The sequence below is a fragment of the Haliotis asinina genome, chromosome 3, assembly GCF_037392515.1.
Source record: "Haliotis asinina isolate JCU_RB_2024 chromosome 3, JCU_Hal_asi_v2, whole genome shotgun sequence".
NCBI classification, from domain to species: domain Eukaryota; kingdom Metazoa; phylum Mollusca; class Gastropoda; order Lepetellida; family Haliotidae; genus Haliotis; species Haliotis asinina.
Genome location: NC_090282.1, coordinates 33,304,451 through 33,318,036, shown reverse-complemented (window position 1 = coordinate 33,318,036; position 13,586 = coordinate 33,304,451). Strand labels below are relative to the sequence as shown.

The 13,586-nt window shown below is 38.3% G+C and overlaps 1 protein-coding gene across 1 annotated transcript; it reads left to right on the top strand.

Moving 5' to 3' along the window:
- The first annotated feature begins 11,989 nt into the window (after nt 1–11,989).
- On the top strand, nt 11,990–13,267 carry LOC137276753 (FMRFamide receptor-like). The gene has a single exon (XM_067808391.1). The coding sequence runs from the start codon at nt 11,990–11,992 to the stop codon at nt 13,265–13,267; it is 1,278 nt and encodes a 425-aa protein (XP_067664492.1).
- Nucleotides 13,268–13,586: the final 319 nt, after the last annotated feature.

Genomic DNA, 13,586 nt, shown 5'->3' with positions numbered 1-13,586 from the left:
CTTTAATCATGCTGCTTTTAAAGCTATTTTGATAAGTATCATCTTTTTCACCTAAAGATGACTGACTTAAGAAGATCTTTTCAATGCTGAAATTTTATACGTGTACATGAATGTGTTTTTTCTTAATTCTAAGATGATTCCTTGAAAGATCAGATGCGTCCACTGTACTCTTTCTTTCCGAAAAGCACATTTCAAATGTCCGCTTAATGGCGTCATGGCTCTCAAAGTACACTCATGTGATCAAACGTGTCCATGGTAGCATCGTTCTACTACTGATTGGAAGCAAAATGGTGTATCTTGTTTTAGGTGATTCAGTCTAGTATTGATTAATATGCTAAATATATGAATATTATTTCCGGGGAAGAAACATTGATTGATTGATATGGAGGCAGATGGTGTCTTTGAAACTACGACTGTTTCTCGTCAGAGGTATGAGCGCCGTTTTAAGTCGGTTCGATATCATTAGTGCAACAAGGTTTGGTAAACGTACGGTTTCATAGCTTACTACAGGCTCCTCACATCAGTTGTTCAGAAGATCCTAAAACATTCTATTTAGGTCTACACACTTTTTTAATCGTAGAATATCTGTTGATTTATTATGGCTATCTGTCAGTACCACTGCCATTGGCTGCAGGAATGGTATAAATCCAACTAAGGTCCATGCAGGTAGCACAAGTATTGTAAGTCACCATGGTCCCTAGTATGGTGATCTACCTTCTGTTGTTAGCGATCCATAGCCTGTTATACTTTATTGTCCAAATAGTTCTATTACTTTTAACTGTCCACTCTAGTTTAATTCTGATTGTGATATTCTAGTTGTTTTACTGTCCTTTGTTGACAGGTTTTAATAATATACATACACATAATTTTAATACCACATATGTTCTGGTCACTATGTGGATGAAATATTGCCGATGTGACGTTAATATTAACTCACTCACTCGGTTGTTCAGAAGAATTTACAACTTTTACGACAGAACCCACCTCTACTCACAATAAGAAGAACACAGAACATCGACTGTTTGTGCACGTGCTCAGCCTAGTTCTGTGGGTGTGTGCGAACTCGGCTCCATAAAGCTATTGTTGAATGTTTCTAGTCATATTAACATTGTCAAGCATTATTTGATCACTCTTACTGCGGTGTGTCTTATGAAAAGAAAACACTAAACGATTAATTAAATATAATGTATTTGAATATAACCTACCCATATTAGTGTGGGTTTGTGTTGTGTATAAACGTGTATACTCTCTCACGTTAAGGCTTTAAGTGAAACAGCCTTCAACTGTTAACACTTATAACATTGATTGACACAGTCACTACACGTGTTATTGGGTACCTTGTGTCTTGTCGAAATTAAAGTGGGTTTTGCTGAACTACAATCACAGGAAATGGGTAATCGTCAGTTGAAATAACGGGAAGTATTGCTGTGAAAACAATCCGTCAACAAAACTCGAATCAGACGAAAAGCCGACATCACCTCCATATTTGTTTTAAGTGAGTGAGCTTTGTTTTAACCCCGCATTCAGCAATATTCCAGCTGTGTGGTTGCGGTCTGTAAATGATCTAGTCTTGATCTGATCAACAACATGACTACTGATCTTCGCAACGGGATATGATGACATGTGTGAATCAAGTCAGCGAATCTGACCACACTATCTCGCTTCTAACCCGGATCTTCAAGTATCCCCAATCCGTAGATGATGGCAATCACTGGATTGTGTAATCCGGACATGTTTATTTACAGAGCGCCGAACATCGTCTCGTGCGACAAACAACTGAAAATATACAAACAACCAAACGATGCTTTGATGGCCCTACAGGCATGGTAATATTCTACGTTTCAGCTTGGAGAACATGTCATACGTAAGATAAACGTGACGTTAAGATCTTGTACACCATGGCGGTGTGAATTACTGGCTAAATAGGAGATGACTTTGTTCTTGAACACTACGGAGACTTTGTCTATCAATCTCTAATGTGAGGAATTCGAAACCACTGGAGACCACCCTGATACGCCTGACCCTCTTAATGACGAGCCTGTGATTGATTTTTGTGAAAAACAATTAGCGCCATCACGCTGAGACGACTCACAAACAACGTCATGTCATAGGTCACGTCAAGATAAATGCTGTGACCGAACTTGAACTTTTCATTGTTACGAGATGATGGTTGCAGTGTTTCGTAAATTTCAGAAAAGATGTTTACTTCTATGATAGAGCATTGTGAAATATGTTCACAGGAAACCTCTTGTATAGTTTATGATTACTGATGTTACGCAGACACTGAAACTGTTAACGATTAGCATTTAAGTGATATGAATAGTTTTGTGTACATTATTAAAATCATAACAGTTACCCTCGATGTTTTCCCTGAATGTGTGTCAGTGCTATCGACAACTATTCGCTGAACAAAAACAACTAATTTTCTGATGCAATTTAAGACAAATCACGTAAGTAAAGAACTTTTCGAAAAGCCATTCCCGAGACATACATCTACTCTTGCTCATTCAATAAAATATACTGCCTTAACTGAAGAAAGCGGATTCCGGTGTATAATCCTAGTTGATCAACAGCAATTCTACCACCGCCTCACACGTGAATATATTAGCCGCATTTTATAACATCAAATCCATGATGTGAACGCGCATTGTTATAACAAAATCTGAAATATATAATCCCACTATTTTATACTTGCGTCCAGATGCCTATTATAAGAAAGGGGATTACTTTGTACCAATAATATTTATTACAGTCTTGCTATGGGGCATTATGTTTCCTTGCGACATGAAGTCAGTAACATCTGCGGAAAGGCAGACTTATGTTTGATCCCCTCAACAGAAGGAGTTCATCTTAGTGAGGAACAGAAACTCGAGAACACTCGGATTAGGAAATATGTTAAAGATTTTTCTTTCATCAAGGAGAATCTCAGCTGTATCTTTGTCAGATTCAGAGCATACCCCCAGGCTATTCAGATAATAGTTTCCTTCAAAAATGATTACGGCGACAAACAATACCATTAGTTTTCAGTTAATAAACAAGAACAGTACGGCCGGACAAAACATAGTATTATAGTGAGTGAGTTTAGTTTTAGGCCACTTCAACAATATTTCAGCTATCTGGCGGTGGTCTGTGAATAATTGACTGTGGACCAGATAATTCAGTGGTCAGCAGCATTACAATCGATCCAGGACATAGAAGAATAGGTTGTATACAAGGACGCGACGTGTAAAGATGTTTGGATGGCAGGATGCTTTGAAATGTATTGTACCTGCAAGGGTACCGTCACAGTTTTCATAAAGATCTTTATATGTTGTGTGGGGAAAGTGTGTGTGTGTGTGCGCGCGCGCGCGCATGTGTGTGTATGTGTGTGTGTTGGAGGGGGGGGGGACCTCCTTCTCCGACGACACCAAACACCATCACCTACCAGCATATGGTATAGGGATTATAAACTGTATTATAGACTGTACATTCTAAGTGACATCTGCCGATTGTCAGGGTGACTTAGGGAGGCTTCTTCTCAGATATTCTTCTGAATGTGCCAACATCTATTGTTTGACGCATACAGGACAGAGGCGAATGAAAATGTTGAAGCATGGCATCCCTTCTTGAAAAAAATAAGGAGAATGCACACGGTCATATTGTGTCCAAGTCTAAATGGTTGTGAACCTTCAGCTTTTCACGGGTTCATACAGTTTATCAGGATCAATCCCCAGGCAGTTCCGGATCTTAATACATACTCTTCTCACTGAGCTATAACTCTAATTAACGAGTGAGTGGGTGAGTTTATTTTTGCGCCGGCAATATTCCAGCTCTATGGTGACGGTCTGACTGCAAGTAATGAGAGCTGTATGCAAAGAGTACACAATACATAGACAAAGAAAGGAAATGTGCTCTTAATACTGATTTATTGACACTATTCACAAATAAAAATATGCAGCAGTTTATTTCACAGGCTCAGTTACAAATGTAAAATCGACAAGACTACTCCAGTAGGCCACCACTTTTCTCAAATGCAGTCCATTCAGTCTTGACAACACAGCAGTTGGCAGTGACAGTGTCAGCTTGGTAGTGTCAACACACATCTATGATATCACAGCGCAGAGATACCAATTTTCATGTTCAACCCAGGAACTATCATCTATTTCCCAGTTATGGAGAACGGCACCACGTTGCACAGACTTGCAAGGGTCTCCCATGATTACGTATGTCAACGGGTGGCTGTGGTCATCGACTCCTGGTGAATTAGCTCATGATTAAGATGAACATTACATTGACGAAAACAAAAGAATACGTTGATGAAGATTCAGCAGTGATAGAAATTCGAGAATCTATTGATGTAATCTTTTTGATTATCCTTAAGAACACAGCGTTCCGGGGTACATTGAATTTCTTACTCGTTTACCAGGCGACTGAAAATAACTAGGAAACGGATAGCTATTGTTCATGTGAAACAGTGATAAGACCACAAGGGAACCCGGTAGTCCATTGGTGTTCGTTGGTTATGGTGACCGAGAAATAGAAACCAGGGATTAATGCAATATTTAGATAACAATGGCGGCACTTAACAATAGAAGCCAGTGGTCAGTGACACTCACCGGTAACGACAGTAAACAAACCGTGTTGCAGGACGATAAACCAATTAACGAAGATAGCAGCAATTCAATTTCGCCAGGAAAGTTTCCGATCTTTTTATTTGAAAAGTTATATTTACAAAACCAATAAACTTAATTTGTTTCAGAATATTTGTATTCTCATGTTAAACATGGATAAATGAAAATAAAAAAATATAATCTATATCAACTGTGAGGTATTTTTACTTGTGCTACTCAAGTGTTGCTTGATCTCATGGAGTCCTTTTTACTGTGTCTCTCCAAATGTACCATATTTGCCCTCAGAAATACTGCAAAACACCCACGTCAAGCTAATATTAGGTTGCATGTGGTAAATGTTCGCATCATATTCTCCACTTGTGTCTTCTCTCTGCATGTAGTGTCTCTCGTTGAAGGAAATTATCAATAATCAATAAACTCTTATCTCCACCAATTCCCTTGATGCATTTGTGAAGCACTCCCTATATTTTTTCTCTTTTATCAGTTTCCCATCATCATTTTGTGACATTTTTACATAATGTACCTGTGTCAAAAACACATCGTTCAGAATGCATCACGAAACAATAAAGAAAAGATATTATATTCAACTATACTATTAGTTACAGCGAACAAATCGCATATCTGCACACAGAATCTTTATTCGCCGGAGAAAACCCTATGCCAGCATATGACTTTTAGTTTGTCTCATTAGTGTATGTTGCTATGTCTTATTAGTGTATGTTGCTATGTCTCATTAGTGTATGTTACTATGCCTCATTAGTGTATGTTGCATTCAGCAAAACAACATTAACAGCAAAGGTCTCTCAGTGTTCGAAGTGGAAATTTAACTCTCCAAGCCTTCATGTATCCCTCGAAATGCAGAATTGTGAGAAAGTTGGTGCTGATTAACATATTCGTACGTCTTAAATTTGATACCCTCCCAAAGATGATCACCAAAAGATACTTACGCCAGACAAAAAGTATAGCAACTACGCCCAATAATACATATCCTGTGTATTATATCCGAGGTTTTCGGATATGCAGGGTACGAGAAAACGGTGTTCGACTGTATTTCCATTTGTGTGATAGATTTCAATCTTAACAGGTGCATATACTCACAGCCAAAAGGATGTGTCCACACGTTTGATATGACTTTGCTGGATGTTCGTGTGATGAAACATGTACGAACTTTTCCATACGTTCATCTGAAGCATCATACGAAAAATCATATGGTTTGAACATATCTATTTTCTGAAACCTGGGTTTTTAAAACAAGCATTTTTGTGCTTATGGCAACAGCAACATAACAAGTCTTAACTTGTTATATGGTCACAAGTAAACGAAAATAATTGACAACTCATGCATTTGTAGATAAATAAAGCATGTGTTCATAAGTATATGAAGCAAGGAAAATCATATGATCTTAAACAGTGTACATTCTACGTTATGGGGTCTCAGGTGATTGACGAAGACATCTTCCAGCTATAATACCTCGGATATACCAGAAATTGGTCTCACATAGTACAGCAATGTTGGAACCCGAACCCGAGATTAAGTCGTGGCGTGCGGCTACTGTTGCCGCTAGGCTACGCAACCACTCACCCAAGGAGGACGATTGTCAAAACTTCATATGGTGTCCAGTTTCCATACATTTGATGACTTCGGATTACGAAATTTCCACAAATCTTTGGTAATGGTTTTGACAGATTGTTTAAGAAATGTCACGTGTTTTGTAATGAGACCAGTGTGTTCTATCGGCATCGATTCTGTACTTGAGTTCAAAAGATAAAGTGCACACTTTAATGATACAAAATGTACTGCCTGCAGCAAACGCGTCAAGACGAGGAAATAGTTTTAGTTCGCTTCTGGTTATTTTGCAGTCATAACCAGGAGTATCAATTATTCATACAAGAAAAAAGTTCCCCATGGCTAATGGTATCAACTTTTCTTCAGTAAGCGACTTTTGTTTTATAGCGTTTCGAGTCGGATGCAATCATATTGTCATCAAAATATAGTTGATCATAATTATGTAAAAATATATCCTTAGTTTGATAACATAAGTGCAATACAAAATCTAAAATCCCTAGATGAATTATAATACATTTTAATTTGTATATGTTCTTGAAAATATAACCAATTTAAATATGACGGAACCATCCAAAGGTTTTTAAAGTACCTTAAGCGGTACATGCATAACCTGTAAAATATACATGTATTTACAATGCCTTTTTTCAAAACATTAATTTGAATATTTCTGTCACATGAGTGACAGTGTATACAGTTTGAAAGACATTAGTGCGATAGTGTAGCACGTTTCCCTCATTTCAACGAGTGTGGCGTATTTGCAAAGTCTGTTATTTATCCATATGCAATATCGCTCAGGCTTTTGACAATACTTTTGGCAAATGTATCATATATCTTGTATATGGATCTCTTCCCCGTCAAGTCAATTCATAATTCACGATCATTTGAGGAATCTCCGTACACTGAATATCCAAACGGACATTAGAGTTATAATTATGGTAATACTGACGTGCTGTCAGTTTTAATAATGTCAGTTAGTGTTTAATTGATCCCAAGGTGGTGATAATGTTCGCATAAACTACATGACAATGCTCCAGCTACCCAATGTCAACCGATGTTTTGTTAAATATACTACAATCGGTTATGGTCTCAAAGGCTACATTAAATATTCGCAGTTGTTGATAACAAGCCTGTGGTATGATACACTTTTAAATACCACCACTACCATTTATTGGCATTCTCGAAACGTCTAGCCCCTGATGACCTTATGCTATATCTTTTACAGCCAGCACGTCCACTGCTTCTGCGAAGCTCTTTCCAACCAAAATATAAATACTGATTTACACGAGCAGGAACGCTCTGACTCAACGATATGTCGTAAACAGAAGTTAGTGTGGAGCCAGGTGTACCAAAGAAAAATTGAAACCTTCGCGATTCAGACATCTGACAAGCTGTGTAATCAACTAGGCCATGTTAGACTCCCATTTTGATTGAGATGAATGTGGTTGCGTTACTTCAAAAGTCAGCAATCTTGACTTTGCCAGCCCCTCGCATTCCCATCCCAATATAGAACATTCAGTCGATGATGACGGTTTCATAACATGCCCCCAAATGGTCGGTAGGGCCAGATGCCCATAACACGCACTCGTCTCATGTCTGTGTTCCTGCAGATGAGGCGCTGCATCTTGTGTCTTCAATACAGGATATGTTGATCACAGCCGATACACATCGTTCAGAATGCATCACGAAACAATAAAGAAAAGATATTATATTCAACTATACTATTAGTTACAGCGAACAAATCGCATATCTGCACACAGAATCTTTATTCGCCGGAGAAAACCCTATGCCAGCATATGACTTTTAGTTTGTCTCATTAGTGTATGTTGCTATGTCTTATTAGTGTATGTTGCTATGTCTCATTAGTGTATGTTACTATGCCTCATTAGTGTATGTTGCATTCAGCAAAACAACATTAACAGCAAAGGTCTCTCAGTGTTCGAAGTGGAAATTTAACTCTCCAAGCCTTCATGTATCCCTCGAAATGCAGAATTGTGAGAAAGTTGGTGCTGATTAACATATTCGTACGTCTTAAATTTGATACCCTCCCAAAGATGATCACCAAAAGATACTTACGCCAGACAAAAAGTATAGCAACTACGCCCAATAATACATATCCTGTGTATTATATCCGAGGTTTTCGGATATGCAGGGTACGAGAAAACGGTGTTCGACTGTATTTCCATTTGTGTGATAGATTTCAATCTTAACAGGTGCATATACTCACAGCCAAAAGGATGTGTCCACACGTTTGATATGACTTTGCTGGATGTTCGTGTGATGAAACATGTACGAACTTTTCCATACGTTCATCTGAAGCATCATACGAAAAATCATATGGTTTGAACATATCTATTTTCTGAAACCTGGGTTTTTAAAACAAGCATTTTTGTGCTTATGGCAACAGCAACATAACAAGTCTTAACTTGTTATATGGTCACAAGTAAACGAAAATAATTGACAACTCATGCATTTGTAGATAAATAAAGCATGTGTTCATAAGTATATGAAGCAAGGAAAATCATATGATCTTAAACAGTGTACATTCTACGTTATGGGGTCTCAGGTGATTGACGAAGACATCTTCCAGCTATAATACCTCGGATATACCAGAAATTGGTCTCACATAGTACAGCAATGTTGGAACCCGAACCCGAGATTAAGTCGTGGCGTGCGGCTACTGTTGCCGCTAGGCTACGCAACCACTCACCCAAGGAGGACGATTGTCAAAACTTCATATGGTGTCCAGTTTCCATACATTTGATGACTTCGGATTACGAAATTTCCACAAATCTTTGGTAATGGTTTTGACAGATTGTTTAAGAAATGTCACGTGTTTTGTAATGAGACCAGTGTGTTCTATCGGCATCGATTCTGTACTTGAGTTCAAAAGATAAAGTGCACACTTTAATGATACAAAATGTACTGCCTGCAGCAAACGCGTCAAGACGAGGAAATAGTTTTAGTTCGCTTCTGGTTATTTTGCAGTCATAACCAGGAGTATCAATTATTCATACAAGAAAAAAGTTCCCCATGGCTAATGGTATCAACTTTTCTTCAGTAAGCGACTTTTGTTTTATAGCGTTTCGAGTCGGATGCAATCATATTGTCATCAAAATATAGTTGATCATAATTATGTAAAAATATATCCTTAGTTTGATAACATAAGTGCAATACAAAATCTAAAATCCCTAGATGAATTATAATACATTTTAATTTGTATATGTTCTTGAAAATATAACCAATTTAAATATGACGGAACCATCCAAAGGTTTTTAAAGTACCTTAAGCGGTACATGCATAACCTGTAAAATATACATGTATTTACAATGCCTTTTTTCAAAACATTAATTTGAATATTTCTGTCACATGAGTGACAGTGTATACAGTTTGAAAGACATTAGTGCGATAGTGTAGCACGTTTCCCTCATTTCAACGAGTGTGGCGTATTTGCAAAGTCTGTTATTTATCCATATGCAATATCGCTCAGGCTTTTGACAATACTTTTGGCAAATGTATCATATATCTTGTATATGGATCTCTTCCCCGTCAAGTCAATTCATAATTCACGATCATTTGAGGAATCTCCGTACACTGAATATCCAAACGGACATTAGAGTTATAATTATGGTAATACTGACGTGCTGTCAGTTTTAATAATGTCAGTTAGTGTTTAATTGATCCCAAGGTGGTGATAATGTTCGCATAAACTACATGACAATGCTCCAGCTACCCAATGTCAACCGATGTTTTGTTAAATATACTACAATCGGTTATGGTCTCAAAGGCTACATTAAATATTCGCAGTTGTTGATAACAAGCCTGTGGTATGATACACTTTTAAATACCACCACTACCATTTATTGGCATTCTCGAAACGTCTAGCCCCTGATGACCTTATGCTATATCTTTTACAGCCAGCACGTCCACTGCTTCTGCGAAGCTCTTTCCAACCAAAATATAAATACTGATTTACACGAGCAGGAACGCTCTGACTCAACGATATGTCGTAAACAGAAGTTAGTGTGGAGCCAGGTGTACCAAAGAAAAATTGAAACCTTCGCGATTCAGACATCTGACAAGCTGTGTAATCAACTAGGCCATGTTAGACTCCCATTTTGATTGAGATGAATGTGGTTGCGTTACTTCAAAAGTCAGCAATCTTGACTTTGCCAGCCCCTCGCATTCCCATCCCAATATAGAACATTCAGTCGATGATGACGGTTTCATAACATGCCCCCAAATGGTCGGTAGGGCCAGATGCCCATAACACGCACTCGTCTCATGTCTGTGTTCCTGCAGATGAGGCGCTGCATCTTGTGTCTTCAATACAGGATATGTTGATCACAGCCGATACTCAGGTTTGTCAGTGAGTTTGTTACGACACCATTCCCAGAAAAAACCTCCCTTTCTATCACTTGGATTCTCAATAATGATGTATCTATACTTACACAATTGACGAATCACAAATAAACTGTTCCAGATTTGGGTCGTGTTTAACGTATAAAAAAATTATACGTATGTCGTGTTAATACATATGACTGACTGTACACCTGTTAAGCTTGTTGACTGAATTCCATGATAGATGTGGATCATCCTTGTCTCAGTCCAGACAGGAGTTCCTTCTATAACAAATGCTTCTGAAGACCTATTTTACAAGTTTGATCAGCCATGTAAATAATTAATTTATTAAAAAGCAGTTATTGAGTCTAAGTGTAAAATGTGAACATCACACATTCTATGGCAAATCTTGAACAAACAATCAGGCATGTGAAAAATCGAAAGCAAAGCAAACGCTTTCCCACATTAGAGAATTTGCATTATATCAAAAGCATTGGCCATCTGAATGCATTTGACGTAAAAGTATTTGTGATAAGTCGATCAAAAGGGGAAATATTGTGAAAAACAATATTTGTCCCAGTTTGATGGAGAAACACAAACGTAAATACCCAAAGCCAACGTGTGTGAATCGTTATGTGAATGTCAACACACCGAGGCTTCGATAATATGGTTGTATTGCTAAGGTCTTGCTGATATTGTGATACCGTGGAAATGACTGCCAGATAATATAAGTACTCCATCTGTACTCCATCTGTTTCCCCTTCTGCCCTACTTCCAGGTACACTGCCCTCTGTGTTCATTAATTTACGCAACTGAATTTTGAATAACTGAATGAATGATATTTCTACTGTTCTTTTGACAGATATTTCTCGTGTACATCCCCAGCTGTGATCAGATAAGTGTAGTGTAACAGCCGGCATATTCCTTGTCTCCTCAGACTGTAAACTACCAGTCACCTACGCCGTAAGTAGACAGACAACAGGATTTCAGTCAGTGTCAATAATTTCATATATGGTACGTGAACACCAGTTGTTCTCATTAAGGGTTGCTTTACCATCAGATGAAAATATAATTACATGTATTTCCGTATTCACCATGTTTGTTTTAGATTCAAAACAAACAAGTTGTGATTTGAAATAGGACAAGTATATAGGATTTCCTAACATTCGTAGACTATTCAGCGTCCACTAATGCTTTCATATCAGCATTCAGCTGATAATGTAGAATGTCCACTAAGCTACACGTTAGGTGATTCAGTGGAAACGTATTGTTTCGGACCATTTTTACATTTAAAATACTTCTTGTTGATGATATATCTATAACATCAACTAATGTATCTAGAATGGCACATTTGTTGGCATCATAAGAATCGCAATTAACCTAAATGCATATTGAAATCTGTCATATCGATTTACCCATTGCTGTATCTGTTCCAGGTGCTGATCTGACCATATACTTTACCAGCTTCTGTTCCAATGGAGGATGTAACATATCTTCCCCTGAACACCTCTCTCGTTGACGGGTTCCTCTATTACGAGGATGCCAACTCATCGGCAAACATGATCCAAAGTACAGATCCTGGAAACGAAACGGCCTTAGAAATAACTCGTTGTATTATACAGAAGTTATGTGTGCCTGTGGTGGTTGCCCTGGGCTTTTTGGGCAACGTACTCAATATGGTGGTGCTCACAAGACGTAGCATGAAGTCCTCAACCAACTGCTATCTGACAGCTCTCGCTGCTTTTGATTCACTTTATCTTGTATTCAGCTTGACTCTTAGCTTCAAGCACTACGAACCGTTCCGTCATATGATGTCATACATGCATTGGTATCGTGTATGTCGTGTTCTCAGCGACATGTCTGCTAACGTGTCTGTGTTTCTTACTGTCACCTTCACCGTGGAGCGTTACATCGGAGTTTGTCATCCCATGCGAGGAAGAACGTTGTGCACGGTCCAGCGGGCGAAAGTCATCATCGTCTTGGTGGCCTTGGTCGCTATGGCCTGCACGACACCGGAGTTTTTCGAAATGAAAGTGATTAACGAAATAAAAAATAACGTCACTGTGCCAAAAGTTCAGTACACGGATTTTTCCAAGACGTATAGCTACAAGATTGGATACTATTGGTTCTTTGTTACAATTTTCACTTTTCTGCCATTACTGTTGCTGTGTGTGTTTAACGGAATTCTCATATCCTCTGTGGTTAAAGCCGTGGAAATACGACGCCGTATGACGTCACTGTCTCCTCACCGCATTTCCAGTTCACGTCACAGTGGCGAGCAACAAAAGATCACCAAGATGCTCATCACTGTTGTGTTAGTGTTCCTGTTATGCCAGATTCCTGGTGCTGTTCTAATGATGTATAGCACTTACCTAGAACTGGCTGATGTCAGTCTGTCAAAATCAATGCGCAACGACCTAAAAATTGCCGCAAATTTCACCAATTTTCTCATACAGATAAATGCGTCAATCAATTTCATCTTATACTCTCTTATCAGTACCAAATTCAGACGGGTTTTCTACAGAACAGTATGTACAAAATCAAAGAAATATGCGTCTAAAGCATACAGCAAGAATTCAGAATTCAGTGCAATGACGACGTACAGGCTAGGATCACTTCATTCGGTACGAGAACCTGTCTATCACCTAGCTGGATGTAGAAAGATCGGAGACGCCAGCTCAATGTGTCAGCAGAACCTCACTCAATATGAGGATGGAAGTCTTCAGGATATCAGACAGACATCCAACATGTAAAACAGATTATTATAACTGATCAAAGGGTTTACAATTATCGAATGCCAACTGCCTTCTCCGTGTTCTTCTTACAAATGGTGACACCAGATTTCACAAGGTGTTATGTCAATTACATTTACACATCTTTTATTTAAATGTGACGCTCTAGTGGTTTTGATGTGTGGTGTATGACGTCCAGTTAATGTTATCAATATATTTTTTGTTATTTATATCCTGGTAGTCTTTGATCATCCTGTAGATGGAAAATATGAGGAATCCTGTGGCGGCGCACATTCTGATGCCAGACAATTAAAAAGGTCTATAATTCGTATACATAGCT